At 33.3% G+C, this 19204-nt stretch overlaps 1 protein-coding gene across 2 annotated transcripts; it reads left to right on the top strand.

The window, feature by feature from the left end:
* The first annotated feature begins 2674 nt into the window (after positions 1–2674).
* On the top strand, positions 2675–13611 carry LOC111415651 (LIM domain-containing protein jub). Of its 2 annotated transcripts, none has more exons than XM_023047409.2 (5): positions 2675–3985; positions 12673–12842; positions 12980–13042; positions 13094–13259; positions 13312–13611. In XM_023047409.2, the coding sequence occupies exons 1-5, from the start codon at positions 2890–2892 to the stop codon at positions 13545–13547; spliced, it is 1731 nt and encodes a 576-aa protein (XP_022903177.2). In that variant the 5' UTR covers positions 2675–2889; the 3' UTR covers positions 13548–13611. The 2 variants fall into 2 exon arrangements, with proteins under 2 accessions (XP_022903177.2, XP_022903175.2); XM_023047407.2 differs by having other exon boundaries at positions 12977–13042.
* The last annotated feature ends 5593 nt before the right edge of the window (positions 13612–19204 follow it).

The raw sequence follows: 19204 nt of genomic DNA, 5'->3' as shown, positions 1-19204 counted from the left end.
CAATGGATTACCGTAAGGTGTCGTTAAGAAAAAGGGCAGTTCAAGCCCTTTTTAGCAGTTTTATTTATCCAGAAAATAAAATATTGCCGTATAAACCAAAATTTAATCACACTATCGAATTAGGTGATGAAGCAAAACGTTTAGATTATTGTTTGTGGCTTGGGTACAAAATTTTGAAAGACAGAACTTTTTTAAAAAATATAATATTTTCGAACGTTCGAGCATCGTTCACCACTAATGGAGTGGTTACATCACAAAATTGTCGATTCTGGTCGAAGACTAATCCACATTATCGCATAAAAATTCCGTTGGACCATATTAGAAAAAGTTATAAACAATGTCGGAAAAGGGCTGAATTATGTGTTAGTGTTGGTGGTGGTATCATTGAATAAGCTTTATTCTTATCTATTATTATCTTATGTTAATTTAGTTTAGATCGAAAATGTTTTCTTAATCTTATGATTTAAAAATCTGCATTTTGCTTTTTAATCCTAAATTAATAAAATTCGGCTAATAAAACTAAATTAATTAGTTAAAATTATAAAGCTAAATTCTAGATGTAATAAAACACATCTAGAACAATTTGAATCGGCAAAGATTGAGTTATTTTAAATTGTTCTATGTTTTTTAATTCTTATTGTGTAATATAAAACCGCTGACACAAGAATTACTGACTGAAACTTCGAAAAACTTTAATTTTCAAAGAGTAAAGTGCCCTTTAGAAAGTTGTTCTAGTGAAAATAATAGCTGTTCCAGATTGCGTTATATATATTTGTAATATGGAATTGATAATAGAAAAACTATGGTCACAGCAATCAACTAGACATTTCGGCGGCCAAACCTATTTTTAGTTATAACTTCGTAATGCTGTATCCCATAATTTTGATTTTCTAGAACAATAACTAGAACAACTAGAACAACCCAGAACAACAAAGAAAATTTGATTTTTCCAAAAATGAGGGACTAGTCAAAAAACATGTTCTTTCGGTTTTCTCGCGGAGTTTTTATTTTTTCGATTTGCCGCTTTGGAACAATGTAGAACAACTCTAGAACAATCTAGAACAACAATAAAAAATTTAAAAATCAAAAAATGGGGGGCTAACTTCCCGCACTCTAGTTTCCTCACTTATACTGGTATACTGTAATATACCGTATTTTCTCGAATCTTATCCGCACTCGAATCTAATCCGCACCCCGATTTTAAAAATGCATAGTGGTAAAAAAATTTAGTTTGCGAATGTAATCTTTCTTTGAGCAATTCGACAACACCAAAACGATGCGATGCTTGTTGTTAACCATAAATATATATTTTTTCTGTTGACTGACGCTGATGCACCTAAAGAAACCTTGCTTACGACGAGTTTTTATTAGACTAGACTTTAAATTTACCAAGCCAGAAAAAATTGGAAAATAAATATAATTTTAAAAATAAATAGTAATGCCTAGCACGAATTCCGTTCATATACTGCCCTCGTAGTAGCTCGAACATGGTGTGTGCTTAATTATAATAATTATACATATAATAGCGTAATTATAAAAAAAAGTAGTAAAAATCTAAAAGGTTCTTCTATACAGCAAAGTTTAAAGAGATGTTATTAAGTTAGCGTTAAGGAAATTGAAAAGCTGGTACAATTTTTGCTGATAATGAGAGTAACGTTGCGGCTATATCTGCTATATCTGGATATGCCACTCAATTACACACTGGAAAGAAGAGGTGTGTGGGAAATTTCTTTATAAACGAGTGGTTGCGAAAAATTGCGCATAACATTGATGCTAGCAGTAACAAGTGATAGGGAAAAATTGCTGTCATTAGTAATATTGAGAAAAAAACCATTCTGAAATCTGAAAGACTTCCCGAATGACGTCCTAGTTAGGGCACAACAAAAAGGATGGATAATGGAAAAGCTGATGATGGAATGATTAAGACAAGTATGGAGTCTTAGACCAGGAGGATTATTAAATAAGGATATTAATTAATCATAGACTAAATTGCCCTTGGTTTAGACTTCTTGTCATAATAATAATACCTGGTGGAATAACATCCATACTACAACCTGTGTATGTATATGTATATTTACAAACTCGAGAATTAACAAACCGGGAGCAATTAAAGGAGCTTCTGAACTTATTCAGTGAGTGTAGGCGACATGGAAAACGATCCCTGAAAACAATATTATAACATCATTTAAGATGTTTTGTATAATCCGAATTGATCCGTATTGATCCGAAGATGACGTAATATGGGAAGAAAATGATACATAAAAATGTAAATATCGTTCTAAAACCCTTAATAAAGTGTTATTGTTATAATGTGATTTTATTTTACTATTTTCCAAATTGCAACTATACGACTGCGAATCTAATCCGCACCCGATTGTAATCCGCATTTGATTTTAGAGCACATGAAATTTGTAAAAAAGGTGCGGATTACATTCGAGAAAATAGGTACTCTTCTCAAGACTAAAAAAAGTCAAATTCAAGTGCATAACTATAAAATGCAATATGGGTTGCATAACATCTTTATATAACTAATAAAATTGAAATAAATTATTTGAAAATAGTTTATCACTATTTAGACAAGTTTTAATCTATATCCCCATTTTTCCTTCTTTATAAAATAGAGTTATTTATTTTTAAATTATTTATTAACAAGAAAAGTATTATTCTTGTTCACCAATAGAGGGCCTGTAATTTGTAGTTCCTCAATCGGCATTTATCAAAGCGGTGGATTGTTTTTCTTCGCGGCCAACTAAAATATTGTTTTCATAATAGAAGGAAATCCGGTTTTAAGTAAAATAATGTGTTTTTCGTAATAATATATTAATTTTAATAGTTTACTGTTAATATTTTTGTGAAATTATCACTCTAATATAATTTAAGCAAGAAAAAATGTCTAACAATCACAGTGAATCACCATTAGAAGATGGTATTTTACAAAAAATGCAATATATAAACTTGAATCAATCTAGAAATGAAGTGCCCGATCCTAGATACGGTAGGATTTTAGTAAAAAACCAAGATATAACGGGTTATCAACAAAGATTAACGCCTATTGATAATGTAGGGTTAGGATATGGTGAGAATTACAAAAATTATGCTACCATTAAACAGATTGAGACACAAAAAGGTGAAGAAAATGATGTTTATGTTCAGTGTGTGAAACCGTTAAGTCCGACTCACTCACATAGTGGTTCTTCCCATCATTCTGGGAGTCCTCGAGCTAGTATTGCAATAAATCCAGGACCGTTATATGAAAACATTGATTATTACGCTGGTAGATCCACCGCTCCACCTTATTACCATCAAATTCCACTAAATATGAGTAAAGCTCAGCCTCAAGTCCCTGTTGGAAGTAAATTAATTCATATTAACAAAGAAGAGAATCCTCATGTTTATGAAAACATTCATGAATTTACTCACAAAGCTACTCCAGGACCTCAAGTAGCTTCAGGACAAGCCCCACCTCCATACCCCCAACCAAATTACACACAACAACAACCCATGTATTCACCCATGAACTCAAAAGTAACCAAATCATCTCCAATTTATTATCAACAACAACAAAAACCGAAGTTTTCTCCTCAAGTTTTAGAAGAAATTAACGGCTCTGATTATGTTTGTATGACTGGTAATGTATCGCAGACGTTAAGTACAAATACTCAGTTTCAAACAACATCAGCAAAAAATTATGAGCGTGCTCCTACCACGGGGATTGCTGGGGCACCAACTTTACCACCAAAAGAGGTTAAAAAAACACCTACCGCTCCACCATTGATGGATAAAGCAGACACAAGAGCTCAATCGGCAAGTCCTACACCAAGTGTTTTAAGTGGTAAATTAAAAATGGGGGGGAAAAGTCTTTTGGCATACAATGTTACTCCCCCGAGACCAAGAGGACTTACCGAAGCACAAAGGAAAATTGAAGAAATGACGCGACAAATCGAAGAGGAAATGGAAAAACATGAAGAGGAAGGAGAATATTTTGGTAAATTTAAAACAAAATTGAAAGAAATATGTATAAATAATACATTTATTGCAAATGGAAGATATCAAAGCGAAAATTTCTTAAAAGTCATAATAATAACAAAATTCTTTTAATTTGTCAGTTATTAATCATTCATTTTGATAAGATAAAAAGAGGGAGCGCTTATTGATATAATTTTTGGATGACTAATAATTTATTTATATTTATTTTTTTCAATAAAAAAAAATTAAAGAAAAAGTGAGGTTAAAATTAATTGTTGGTTTTAACCTCACTTTTTCTTATTTTATTAATACTTTTTATTATAGTAAAACCTAGATAGAACGGGGAGGGAAGTGTTTGTTATAGCTAAATATCCGTTATATGAAAAATTTTTAATTTGCACTGTAAACTGATTGAATGAATATTTTTAAACTGGTGTGAAGTTATCTATAAATCACAGCCCTAAACTTAAAACATTAATAATTCCGTAATCAATATGATTTGGGTAACCAAATTTCACACACAGGTCACTCTCACCCTGAAGAAAAGCTCACAACCGCCATTTGGTAAAAAAAAATGTTCAACCCCCACCCCCGAAAAAGGGATGTTTTCGCCCTGATGGGCACCTTCGAATTAAACCAAATTCTACCACATAATAGAACACAGTTCTAAGTATTTTTATCAATTTTCAAAACACTGTAACCCTTAACGGTTTTTGAGAAAAAAAAATCATTCTTATAAACCGCGGATGGGACTTTAGGGGTGAATTTGACCCCGATGGGCACTTCTGAAATTGATGAAATTTTAGGATGATTTAGAGTTAGAGGATGACTTTAGCAATTTAAATCGACCATTAAAACACCGTAACCCTTAACGGTTTTCGAGAAAAAAAATTCGTTGTTAGAATCCATACGTATATAGTGCGGCGCGGACTTTAGGGTTGAATTCAGTGTTGTTAAATACCCGGGTATTTATTTTCAAGGGTAAACTTCCTGGATGACTTCCTAGAGGTATTTATAAAATTTAATTTAAATTGAGTTGATGGCAGTTTTGCAAGCACTTCAAGAATGCAGAGTCGCTTATCGATATAACAAACTTATTTATAACAGCTACAAGAAAGCTACAATGACGGTAAAATTGCATAAAAGTACTGAAGAGAGTAAAAGTAGTAAAGTACTGATTGTGAGTAAAACAAGGCGAGACACTGTTGAACCCAAATTGTTCATTACAGTCCTCAGAGTGCAAATAACTGGATTGGACCCAAAAAGGCATAAACATTGATTGCAAATGCTTAAATAATTTGCGCTACGCGGACGATATAGTTCTTATATCGGATAGCCTTGGAGAGATAAAACTAATGGTGAACGACTTAAAGGAGATGTGTGCAAGAGTCGGGCAAAATATCAACGAGGAGAAATCAAAATTTATGATAAATCTTATTCCCAGCCCTAACATCAACATTGGAGATAATGAGATTGAGGTTGCACAGCTATGTATATCTTGGTTATGAGGTTCGTGTATCGAGAGATAATCAAACAAGCGAACTAAACAGAAGGATCACGCTCGTATGGGCAGCCTACGGGAAACTTAGAGACATCTTCTGCGTGTTTCCAGTTATGTCCTCAGGGTGCATTTAAACAACTGGATTGGACCCAAAAAGGCAAAACATTGATTGCAAATGCTTAAGTAATATGCGCTACGCGGACGATATAGTTCTTATATCGGATAGTAATAATAATCAAAATTTATGATAAATCTTGTTCCCAGCTCTAACATCAACATTTGAGATAATGAGATTGAGAGGGTTGACAGCTATGTATATTTTAACTATGAGGTTCGTGTATCGAGAGATAATCAATCAAGCGAACTAAACAGAAGGATCACACTCGTATGGGCAGCCTACGGGAAGCTTAGAAACATCTTCAAGAGAAAAGGCCAAGAAAGGCTTTCAATCAATGCGTGTTTCCTGTTATGACATATGGCTCTGAAACTTAAAAAAATTTTTTTTTTATCAAATGGGGGTTGTAAGCTGTTCTTGAGGGTAAGAGCGACCTGTGTGTGAAATTTGGTGACCCAAATCGTATTGGTTACGGAATTATTAATGTTATAAGTTTATGGAGAACTTCACACCAGTTACCACTTGCCGTCCTCCTTAAAAGTACGCTAACTCTCTACCACTAATTTTACTAATGAAAATCCGACATAATTCGGGTTTAGCCGTCTTAAGAGACGTACGTCTAAACCCGAATGTTTCTAGTTCTAAGTGTAGTGTTAGTTCTAGTTTTAGTTGTTGTTCAGTACTAGATTGTTGTATATTTATATTGAACTAAAAGTAGAACTAACACTACACTTAGAAACATTGGGGTTTAGTGTTAGTTCTAATTTTAGGTCAATGAAAAATATATGTATAGCAATCTAGCACTGAAAAACAACTAAAACTAACACTAGCATTAGAAGTTACACTAGACCAAGAACTGGAAACATTCGGATCTAGCCGTTATACGAGACGTACGGCTAAACCCAAATGTTTCAAGTTCTAGGTCTAGTGTTAGTTCTACTTTTAGTTTAATAAAAATATACAACAATCTAACGCTGAATAACAATTAAAACTAGAACTACCTTTCTTGATTTCTACATCATATAAACAACTTTGGGAATATCCCGAGATTATGAACATGGAATAGAGCAACTTGGAGAATAACCCGAGTTGGATTCTAACATTTACATTTAAATATACTGATATATAAAATAGATAATATTAAACGCGTGTGAAGTTGGCCATAGATTTCAGTCATAGATTTTAAACTGAAAAAAAAACGTGATCGGGGTATTTAATCGATCTAATTTCAACGGCATCGTATTCCTGGTAGGTTCCTGGTGTTCCTCTTGCTTCAGATTAGAAAAGAAACTTTTCCTAACCATTTCTTATATTCCGGAAAAATCAATTTTCTTCAAACATAAGCAAATGTCGGCCTGTTCGGGGTTTCTAATCGATCCCATTTCAACGGCATTATATTCCCGGTAGCTTCTTGCTTCAGAATCAAAAAGAAAATTTTCTTAACCATTTCTTATATTCCGGGAAAATCGTGTTTCTTCAAACAATCGCAAATTTTGGCCTGCTCGAGGTTTCTAATCGATCTAATTTTAACGGCATCGTATTCTTCTTAAAGAAAAAAGTGGTGGTCTTGAAATGTGAGTCTTCGATGAAGGGTTTAACAAAACACGGGCATACATACAGAAACATTTTTTGGTAACATGAAATGTATTGGCTGTAAGTCGCTGGAGAGTACGAAAAAGAAATAATATACTACTTTAAGAAAATTCAGGACAATTGCAATCAGTATAAAAATGAACAACAGTTAAAGAAAAATAATTATTTTTCAAGTCAATTTGGACAGACGTTTTTACAGCATGTTCCATATATGCCGATGTGGACAAGTTTATTAAAACCAATACAACACAACAATTTGGTTGAAAAGTGGTTCAACATTTCAATCAAAATGAATTAAGAGACAAACCGTTCAGATTTATTCGTCAGAAATTATGTTCTAAGTGAATACAACGAAGTCAGATATAATATTAAAAGAACTAAATGTGCAACGCGCGCACGATAGTCTGCAAAAGAATTTGAAAAATCTTGGGGAAAACAAGAAAAACACATAAAAGCGGCGTACTCAAATAAAGTTAAAACAGACCTGCCGAAAAAATTATCTTATACAGGTCATCCACGACGACCGTCCATTAGAACTTTACAGGGTTCTGGCCAAAACAAAATATTTGAAAATTCAGATTTAAGTATTATTAATTGCGTTCTCTTCGACTAAAATATTTTTAGATTTCTAGCACTTCCGGTTATATCGGAAGTCGCCACCTACTTTATTTTTTTAAATGGAACACCCTGTATATTTTTACATATTTGGATTTGTCTGTTTTCAAGGTTTATGAATGACTTTACTTTTTGCAATTTGATTCGGCCGTTCTCGAGTTATTCGAATTTTTCTAGAAAAATCTGCTCCAGCAGACATTTCTCCAAAAAATCAGAAAACACGATTTTTGGGATATCAATTTAGGATTCATAACATGCTTAAGCAACATGATGGAATATGTTATGGTGCCGAGCATGGCTGTCTAGAACGTTTGGTCTCTTTACTACGGCACGTTAACTTTTCAAAATTTGAAAATACCATAACTTCATTTTTTTAAATGGCACCCCCCATATTTTATTACTTATAAGGGAAGTATCAGAACTGTCCCTCGCCGATTTTGTTGAAATTTGGTACAGCGATAGTATAGCCAAAAATAAGGTTTAGATACGTATTTTTTTATACGTGCTAATAAAGCCCCTGGGGCGAGTTATAAGGGTTGGAAATCGGGGCGAAATATACACAGGGTGTATCTGAATGACTGCAACAAACTTCAAGGGGTGATTCTTTAGTGAATTTGAAGGGTACTTTGATATATAAACAATGGGCGACTTCGGCTCCCCTAAGGAGCTACACCCCTCCAAAAATGGCGGAAAATTTTGGTTTAATGTCTTTTTCTCAAAAACCATAAACGCTAGGAAAATGAAATTTGGGGAATATGTTTAACTCATAATAGGGCACGTTTTGACCCTATTTGTATTTTCAACGTACCCTTCTAAACTACTAAACGTAACCACCCCCGTTCAATTTATGCCTAGATTTTTTTTATGAAGATGCTAAATACATTGGAAAAAATTCAGTTAGATAGATAAAACTATTCTAAAACTTTTTTGTCTCTCTGATTTTCTTCGAAAATTTAATAATTTCTGAGAAAAAAAATAATTAAGCAAACACTAACTGTTAAGCTGTACGGTTGTTAATCGAAAGTTGGAATGAATTTTTAATGAAAAAAATCTTAGTAGGCTTTGCAATCTTTGTCAGAAATATTTTTGACGTTTAAATGTCAGTGGTTTTCGTACTATTATTATTGTTTTATTATAATTTTGAAACGTCGAGTGAACGAGCGTAAATGCGTTAGACTTTATTTAAAAATTAATTTGAAAAACAATAATAATAGTAAGAAAAACACTGACATTTAAACGTCAAAAATATTTCTGACAAAGATTGCAAAGCCTACTAAGATTTTTTCATTCAAAATTCATTCCAACTTTTGATCGACAACCCCGATGTTTAACGTGCAGTATTTGCTTTATTATTTTTTTTCTCAAAAATTAGTCGTTTTTGGAAAAATTTTAGAGAGACAAAAAAGTTTTAGGATACTTTCATCTACCTAGGTAAAAAATTTTTAATGTATTTATCATCTGCATAAAAAAATATTAGCAAAAATGTAAAGGGGGTGGTTACGTTTAGTTGTTTAGAAAGGTAGGTTGAAAGTACAAACAGGGTCAAAACATGAGTTATGAGTTAAACATATTCCTCAAATTTCATTTTCCTAGCGTTTATGGTTTTTGAGAAAAAAAAATTTAACTAAAATTTTCCGCCATTTTTGGAGGGGTGTAGCTCCTTAGGGGAGCCGAAGTCGCCCATGGTTCATATATCAAAGTACCCTTAAAATTCACTAAAGAATCATCCCTTGAAGTTTGTTGCAGTCATTCAGATACACCCTGTATATTCGCTTATGAGCTGAAAACGAAAATAGCTATCGAAATGTGGTAAATGTAAACTGATATTCATTTTCAAAGAGCTTTCCATTGATATATCACACATATATCTGAGGGCTTCAGGGGGTAAGCTACTCCTAGTATTTTGGAATATTTTAAAAACTACCCTGTCGATTTTGGCGATATTATATATACTTATAGTACGTTTAAAAATATTAATGACGTGTTTTTTCTTATTTGCCTCTGACCATCCCCTGCGAAGTTACGGGGTATGATAGATAACCCCTTTCCTTAAGAATAATGTGATAAACTGTTACACTTTTGAACAATATTTTGAAGAAAACCATTAATTAGATGTAAATTAAGATTTACGCAGTAAAATAAACCCTATACGACATTAAGGGGTGGCTGGGGTTAACTACCCTAACCACCCCCAAAAATAAATTTTTTTTGCGAAAATTGTTTGTCGATTTTGGTGCAATTTCCCACGATGATTTGTTTATACGTTAGGTAGTACTATTGTAAGAACTTACAAGGGTTAGAAGTTTGGGGTAGAAAATATATTTTCGCTAATAACTTAATAACTTTCATACTCCTACAGAAAAAGAGAAAAAAAAAATACGTAAACCTTATTTTTGGCCATACTATCGCTGTACCAAATTTCAACAGAATCGGTGAGGGACAAATAAAACTCAGGGTGTTCCATTTGAAATATAAAAATTGTCACCTCTTCCGGTGTAACCACAAGTACCTGGAACCTGAAAATACTTTAGTTAAAAAGCTGGCATCAAGTATCACAAGTCTGCAAATTTTCAAATCTACACTTCATTTGGTTATTCACTAGATCGCACTGGGTATTCGTGACACACTAGGTTAAATATCGATATGTGTGTGCATTTTTCAAAAAACCCTAATTATTTCCCAAACTATAAATGTTAGGTAGAGGACATATGGGATATAAAAGATGTAAAATGAGACACCGAAGACGACTAAGTAATAAAATATCGGGGGTGCCATTTAAAGAAATGAAGTTATGGTACTTCCAAGTTTCGAAAAGGTAACGTGCTATAGTAAAGTGACCAAACGTTCTAGACAGCCATAAGCAATTTTAATATTTTTATCAAAGGATAAAAATATTAAAATATTTTGTCAGGGAGAAGTAGAAAATATTATGAACGGGTTTTTACCAAAAACAATTAGCAAATTCCAAAAATATTTTTTCCCTATATTACGCAGTAGTCATTGGATGCTAATGGTAGCAAATGTTGAAGATCAGCCAGTTTTATTTTTATCCAATGACTATTGAAACTAGAAAAGCACAAACTTATTATTTATTATAAACAATTGATTGTTGGATTGGCGATTGTTTGAAGCAAAAAGGATTTTCCCGGAATATAAGAAATGGTTAGGAAAATTTTCTTTTTGATTCTGAAACAAGAAGCGACCGGGAATATAATGCCGTTGAAATGAGATCGATTAGAAACCCCGAACAGGTCGACATTTGCTTATGTTTGAAGATGAATCGATTTTTCCGGAATACAGGATGATTCAAAAAACCACTGACAGACTTCTAGGGCAGGTAATACATCAAAAATTAAGATGAAAAGTCTTAATATACATGTGGTCGCAAATGCCTCCTTAACGAGATATAGTGGGTCAAAGTTTCTTTAAAATTAAACATTATCTGCAATAAAAAGCACTTTTTAAAAATATTTTCAACTTCACTACTAATTTTGTCAAACGGGCAATTTTTTCGTGTAAAGTGATCAATTATCTATAAATTGGTCTCTTACAAAACTTTGATTAAAGCAACAGTTTTTGATTGAATTAACAAATTTTCTACAAACGTGTTTTTCTTAAAAACTATTGCTTTGATCAAAGTTTTGTAAGAGACCAATTGATAGATAATTGACCACTTTACACGCGTAGAGAGCAATGGTGTATACAATATTTTTAAAAGAGTGGTTTTTATTGCAGATAATGTTTAATTTTAAAGAAACTTTCATCCTCTATATCTCGCCAACGAGGCATTTCCGGCCACATGTATATTAAGACTAGTCATCTTAATTTTTCTTGTATTATCTACTCTAGAAGTCTGTCAGCGATTTTTTGAATCACCCTGTATAAGAAATGGTTAGGAAAATTTTCTTTTTGTAATTCGCGACGGTAATGAAAGCTATAACAGTACTCAAACGGGTACTGTAATGAGACTCCTTACAGCATCCGATGCTGTAATGAGATTTTAGTAACATTTTATGGAACCAGTTCATGTTGGTGACATTGGGTCATTAATTTTACTAGTTGTCAATGACAATGTTTGTCTATGGATGTTTAAATACGTTCTTAGCATCGAATACAAGGTTCACAATGATGAGGACATTGAACTCTGAGCAATTTCTCTTATTTTGGGTGGTGTACATGAAACATGTTTGTCAGGTGAATATATTTTGTGTTTTGACAGTTTCTAATTGTCAATTCAAATTTCTATTTTCAAGTGTTAGGGTGTTACCAACTGCTACATACCTATTTTCCTACTTTGTCAAAATTTATTTTATTTTTGAGAGAATTTAAAAAGCAATTTTTGAGCAATTTTTACATGTTTTCAAAAATTTTCTGATACAAGGGTACTAAAATTTTACGTCATCGTAAAGAGAAAAGAAATCTCTATCAAATGAGCCTAACGAAAGGGTACATTGCCATTTAAAAAACTTCAAGTGTTATTCGTTGCTCATTTGTTTTCTGAAATAAAAACAATTGAATGCTGTCTTATTATGGCAAATAAAATATTAAACAACTTTTGTATAAAATGTTTTTTTATGAAGTTGATACCTATCAAGATATATACTATATTCCATACATAATGGGCACCTGTATACTATTTCGAATCTGAAGCAAGAGGCCACCAGGAGTACGATGCTGTTGAAATTAGATCGATTAAATACCCCGATCACGAATTTTTTTCAGTTTAAAATCTATGGCTGAAATCTATGGCCAACTTCACACGCGTTAATATTAATAGTATGAATTAAAAATATTTTGTCCCTTATATCCGAAGTTATATCGAGGTTTTACTGCACTTATTTTTAAAATGATGTAAGTACTAATTCCTGAAATAAATGTTTAGGTATTTGTCATACTTGTGGCGAAAAAGTAACGGGAGCTGGTCAAGCGTGTCAAGCAATGGGCAATTTGTACCACACCAACTGCTTTATTTGTTGTTCTTGCGGCCGAGCTTTACGCGGAAAAGCTTTCTATAACGTTCATGGTCGAGTTTATTGCGAAGAAGATTATTTGGTAAGTAACAAAAAAGTTCGAAAAATAAAAAAGAAATTAAAAGTAATTAAAACTTAACCTTAAAATTTTTTAATGTCAAATTTACTAACCTAACATTTTTTAAACATTAACTTTTTTTGAAATTCCTATTTTTGAAGTACTCCGGATTTCAACAAACCGCCGAAAAATGCGCTATTTGTGGACACCTAATCATGGATATGGTAAATTACAACCTCATTTTTTAACATTTCTTGATTAAATATTCTTTTTAGATTCTTCAAGCAATGGGCAAATCTTATCACCCAGGTTGTTTTCGTTGTTGCGTTTGTAACGAATGTCTCGATGGAGTCCCATTTACCGTGGATGTTGATAATAAAATTTATTGTGTCAATGATTACCATAGGATGTTTGCCCCAAAATGTGCATCATGCGGAAAAGGTAAAAAAACAACAAGAAATTAATTAATCACTAATTTTGTTTTAAATTAAAGGTATAACTCCTGTTGAGGGTACAGAAGAAACCGTTCGTGTTGTTTCAATGGATAAAGATTTCCATGTCGATTGTTACATATGCGAAGAATGTGGAATGCAACTTACTGATGAACCAGATAAGCGTTGTTATCCTTTGGAAGGACGCTTAATGTGTCGTAGTTGTCATATTAACCGATTACAACATACTCCAAGGCAAATGCATTCAGTTTCAGCTACATATCAATATACTGGATAAGATTGCTTTAAGTGATAATTAAAGAAACGAAAAAAATTAGACGTTCAATAATACTATATAGAAAGATTAGATGTTATTCTTATTAAGACAAGGACGGTAAAATCTAAGAGAACTGCTACATGGGTGGGTAGGCAAGTACTATTTCACACTTTGAATTACCAAATGCTTAATTTATTGTATTCGTGTTTTGTAATGTTGTTAGTTTGAGACTTAATATGGTTCATAGTATAAGAGAAAAATCTTAATCAAGTTTAGCCCCGAATTTACTAATTGTAGTGTTAGTTCAATAACAATATACTCAATTCTGTTTTTACACGACAAACGTTCTTAAAAATTTTACGTAAAAATTGATATGGTATTTATATGAAAGTAAGGGATGAATAGGCTCAGAAGAATGGGCTAAACAATTGTGATTAAAGTGGGTAAATTCATTTTTCTTAATTTGCTTTTATTTAAAACTGTTGTGAGTAAAACTTATTCAAATTGATGTTTTCAAGGATTTCTTCAATGTTCTTGTAGACATGGATGCCAGAGAATCTTTTGCAAGCTAAAGTTACTGACTTTCTCTCCAAGTTTGCGTCTATCTACTATTCGTGCAAAAAGTCAAGGGCTCTCAATTTAGAGATCGATATTTTCGCCACCGCTCGATAAAAAAAATTGCGACAAAGTTTGTTGTAAACACTGAACATTTTTACTACGTAACATACCGGGTGTCCCTCAAAAGAGGCTCACCCCCATATTTTTTTTTATTATTAGTCATATAAGAAAACCATTTGGAATGCATAATTAGACCGTTAAAACGGATTATTACGACAGGAAATTATTTTCTTTGTGTTTTCCGGTATAACCGGAAGTGAGTACTAATTTCGCTATTTTTTTAAATCTATAATTTTTTCTTCTTCAATTTGGCAGACAACATAATTTCACATAACTTTTACATGAAAAAATTTTCACGATCGCATAGTAGCTAGGTTAATAGTATAAACTACGTTATGTTCCTCTTCATTTGGTATTTCTCGAGCAATGATCACTGCTATGCTTTAGTCAGTGGTTCTTTTTTAATAATGGTGTAAATTAACAGTTGTATTAAATTAGTTTTAAAAGAAAAACTCGAAACAACAAGTAAATTTAATTCAATTTATAAGTACAAATTCCTCGATTTTACCATAATTGTATCTTCCGTATTGTCGATCTAACAACTCGACGTAATTCCTGCGGAGATATTTGAGTAATACAGTTTCTAACACGATTTTCTAATACCTCACAAGATCTTACAGGTGTATTACATACCTCATTTTTGATTTTGCCACATAAAAAAAAATCTAAAGGTGTGAGGTCAGGTGATCTGGAAGGTAAAAAGATAGGAATAATTAGAAATGTGAGAAAGAACCGGTTTGTCTCTCGAAGATACTAAAATGTTGAAAAACAACAAAAATAACTTCTTTTTTCAAAAATTATAAGTGATCGTGTAAATTTTTTCAAGTAAAAGTTATGTGAATTTATGCTGTATACTCAACTGAAGAAAAAAAATTTATAGATTTAAAAAAATAGCGAAATTAGTACTCACATCCGGTATAACCGGAAGTACAAAGAGTGTGATTTCATGTCGTATCTTCATGTATCGTATATTTTATGTATAATCCGTTTTAATGGCCTAATTATGCACTCTAAATGGTTTTCTTATATCACTAATAATAAAAAAAAATACGGGGGTGAGCCACTTCTGAGGGAAATTTTCAAATTAACATACCGGGTGTGTATGTTAATTTGAAAATTTTCGGATCCACGGTTTTCTTTTTATCGCGAGTGAAATGAAAAAAGTACCCGATTTTTTACGGTACTGGCAACTTTGTCAACTTAGCGTTTTTTTTTCTCGAAAACTATCGTAGGAAACAATTTGAATTTTGAACAGGTGGTAGCCTGATGTGTTCTTAATGAGTGGCATATTTTAGTATTTTGATGTTCCATACAGTTTCGCGGAAAATCGCGGTTTCGTAAGACACCGTTATGTCGAAAATGGCTGGGTGGATTTCCTCGCGGATTTGACCAAATAATGTCGGTTGTCGGATTCCGTTATCAGTTTTTCAAAATTAGAGCTCCCTAATTTTTTAAGAGCGATTTAATAGAATTACAAATTAAAGAGAAACAGAAGTAATCTGTGCGGGGTGACGGGGGTTCCGTCCAATCGAAACAGATGGTGTGTCCCAGACAGGACGCGCCTTATTTCTTTATGTAGGTAAGATAAAGTCGTGACGTACTGTCTGGGACGCACCATCTGTTCCGATTGGACGGAACCCTTCTCTTCCCGCATAGCTTATTTCTGTTTCTCTTTAATTTGTAATTCCATTAAATCTCTTAAAAAATTAGGGAGCTCTAATTTTGAAAAACTGATAACGGAATCCGACAACCGACATTATTTGACATATTTTGGTCGTTTTCGAAACAATCGCATCCTACTAAACCGCGATTTTCCGCGAAACCATATAGAATATCGAAAAAATAAAATATGCCCCACATTAAGAACACATCGGTTTACCACCAGTTCAAATTTGAAATTTTTTCGTCAAATAGTTTTGGAGAACAAAAATCCAAAAGTAGACAAAGTTGCTGGCACTCTCAAAAATTGGGTACTTCTTTCACTTAACTCGCGATAAAAGAAAAACCGCGGACCCGAAAATTTCCAAATTAACATGTGATACGCAGGAATGTTTACTTACGAAGATATCGATCTCTAAAGTGAGGGGCCTTGACTTTTTGCACGGATAGTAGTGCAATGTAACACTCATGAAACTTCTTGTCTTGGTGGACCATATGTCAGCGGTGCTACAAACATAGTCTTGCTTTTATTTTCGATGATTGACATAAGGGACATAGTGTTAATAATGAAATACAATATTCTTTTTTTCAAACTCCTTCTGCGTGACCACACTTTTTGGATTCATGACTCAGAAGTCGTTGTAGGATTTGTTTCCATGCACTCTTTTTGCTGTGCTTAACAAAATTTGTCGTACTTTCGGCAGAGCCTTTAATAATCGTTTTTGAAAGAAAACATAATTGACACAGAGCTTCGACTGCAAATTCTTGTCACACGTTTCAACCAAGAAAAATGGTTGAAAAATAGTGGGAAATGGTCCGTCCAGCATTGGGGTGTTCTTGCACTTTTCAATATTACTAGTCATAGTTGATAAAGATGTGGATGTAGTAGTGGGAATGCATGCTTTCATTGTCCCTAGAAGTTGTAGTCGATGGCTGAATATTTTTACAATAGTGTGATATTTCGGCGGATACAGATGGCTTTTTAGTCCTAGAGACATAGTCTTCATCGTTTTCTGATGAATTATGGAAAGGATCTGGTTCTGCATCACTTGAAATCTGCATGGTCCTACCTATAAGTAAAGAAATACAATATAAAAATGTTTCCAAAAATCAGACTATAACGAATACCATTGGGAAGAAAAGAATTCTTGGTTACAGAAGAATCCCAAAAATAAAAAATTAACAAGACAAGCCATGCACTAGATGAAGATCATACAGAAGATTAGATGAATGAAATATAAAAATGCAATTCAATCCAATATTTCAATTTGTTTCAAAAAAGCCTTAAAATTATCAACTCTTTAAACTATATTTCCCATACACAATAATAATAGTTACGTAAAACCACCCCGCAAAACTTTTAACCTTCTCTGACTGGTTCTTGTAGTTGTGATCTCGTCCGCCGAACGTTGTTCAATAACTAATAAGGCGAAAGAAACACAAATCTGTTTAAGCGCTGCGCGGCGAGTATACTCTGCAAATTCAGATAAGCTCAAACTTGTTGAAGTACCTGAGAATAATGTACTCAAATACGATGCGGGTATTGGGTACTAATAGAGAGTATTTGACGATCGATTGGGTATCGAGTACAATTGATTCCAATGTACTAGGTACCGGGTATCGGGTATTCCAAAATATAGACAGAGTACAGAGTGTTAATTAATTATCGTACCCGACGTCATCATTGCAAGTATGCAACCAATATCACAGTATTGGTATTGCAATATTTGCGTATTGCATTGTGATGTTGGTTGCATATTTGCAATGATGACGTCGGGCAAGGTTTATATATTAAAGGTTGTCTAAGTACCTATGCTGCAATACCAAGAACTATAGAACATCAGGTTACCCAATGCCGATTCTCCTTCTCTGAGAGGCAAGGTGGGTCAGTGACGTAGCTGATTCTATGAATAACACAACACGATGCAAGGTTTAAATATTTTATATAGACTGTACCACAGTATAGGCACGTATAGGTTATATTTTACTCTGACTGTATCGAACCAATGACGTCAATCTGCGGGGTAATAATCGATACTACAGACACATAGGGAATTAGGTAACCTTGTGTTCTATAGACCTTGCTGCAATACTTTGTTTTAGTTTGTGGGCGATGGGCAAGAGCGGGAGTGTTTCGTGACGTAAGCGATTACGGATTGCGCACGCAACCTCATGGCCATGTGGTGCTCCGTGCATTTGTTTAATTTGAATTGGTTGGCGGTATTATTTTCCACATGTGACGTAATGCGCAATATGGTTGCGTACGAATCTAGACAACCTCTTATATAATAAACCTTGGACGTCGGGTACGATAATTATTTAACACTCTGTACATTTTTGAGTATTTTTATCCGGGTACTGCTCAGCTCTGCTCGTAAGTTACTTTAGTTAAAACTGATGTGTGATGATATAAAATTAGGGATATCCCCTGTAAGTCCATATTGATGCGTACGCGTACAGTTTGGAGATTCTCAGATACCGATTTCGCTTGTTTGCACATACACGGAATTTTAGTGTGAAAATTATTCTACGTTAAAATTCCTTAAATCGTGTTAAATCAAGTTAAATCGCGTAAAAAGGGATGAAATACATACAGTGACTCCAAAAACTATTCGTATGTGTATTCGCACTATTACTTTGATAAAAATAAAATAAATTACAATAGAAAAGATTTGTAATACAAATCAAAATAATACAAATACAGTCAACGCCCGCTTAACGTACGCTCGCAGATACACTCAGCAGCAGAAGTCTGCGTACAACGAACGTAGAATGCTTTAAGCGGTAAAAAATAGTTATAATCTAATGCGATAAACTTCAACTCATATTTTTTCTGTATGTTAACAATATATAAATTTATTAACAAAATATAAACATTACTTAATAAAAAAAATTTAAACCAATATACTTCAAATAATGCCTATGCAAAAATCTGCGTACAGAGCAAGGCGACTTCTATAAAAAATATATTAGTAGGAGGTCGGATAACCCTTACGTTTAATGACATTCGTCAATCATAACACTTTTTAGCACTTCCTTCGATGTTATATTATGTTAACGAATCCTGCGTTCCAATAAATCCCACAAGTGTTCAATCGGATTTAAGTCCGGGGGTGTTTTCAATTGTCTTGGGGTGCTATACAGCAGCCAAAGTTTGGTATTGTGGGCACAATGTTTAGAGTCGTTGTCTTGTTGAAAAATGTATTCGGACCCCAAACCCAAGTTGTCGGTGCTTGGCTTTAAATTTTCCTTTAAAATGTCTATATATAGTTTATAGTCCATTGTGGATGTTATAGTTATAAATGCTAATTTTCCTACTCCTTTGGCGCACATACACCCCC

The sequence above is a fragment of the Onthophagus taurus genome, chromosome 6 (assembly GCF_036711975.1).
Source record: "Onthophagus taurus isolate NC chromosome 6, IU_Otau_3.0, whole genome shotgun sequence".
Lineage (NCBI taxonomy): Eukaryota > Metazoa > Arthropoda > Insecta > Coleoptera > Scarabaeidae > Onthophagus > Onthophagus taurus.
Note: the sequence above shows the minus strand (reverse complement) of the source record. Positions and strands in the feature narration are given on the sequence as shown.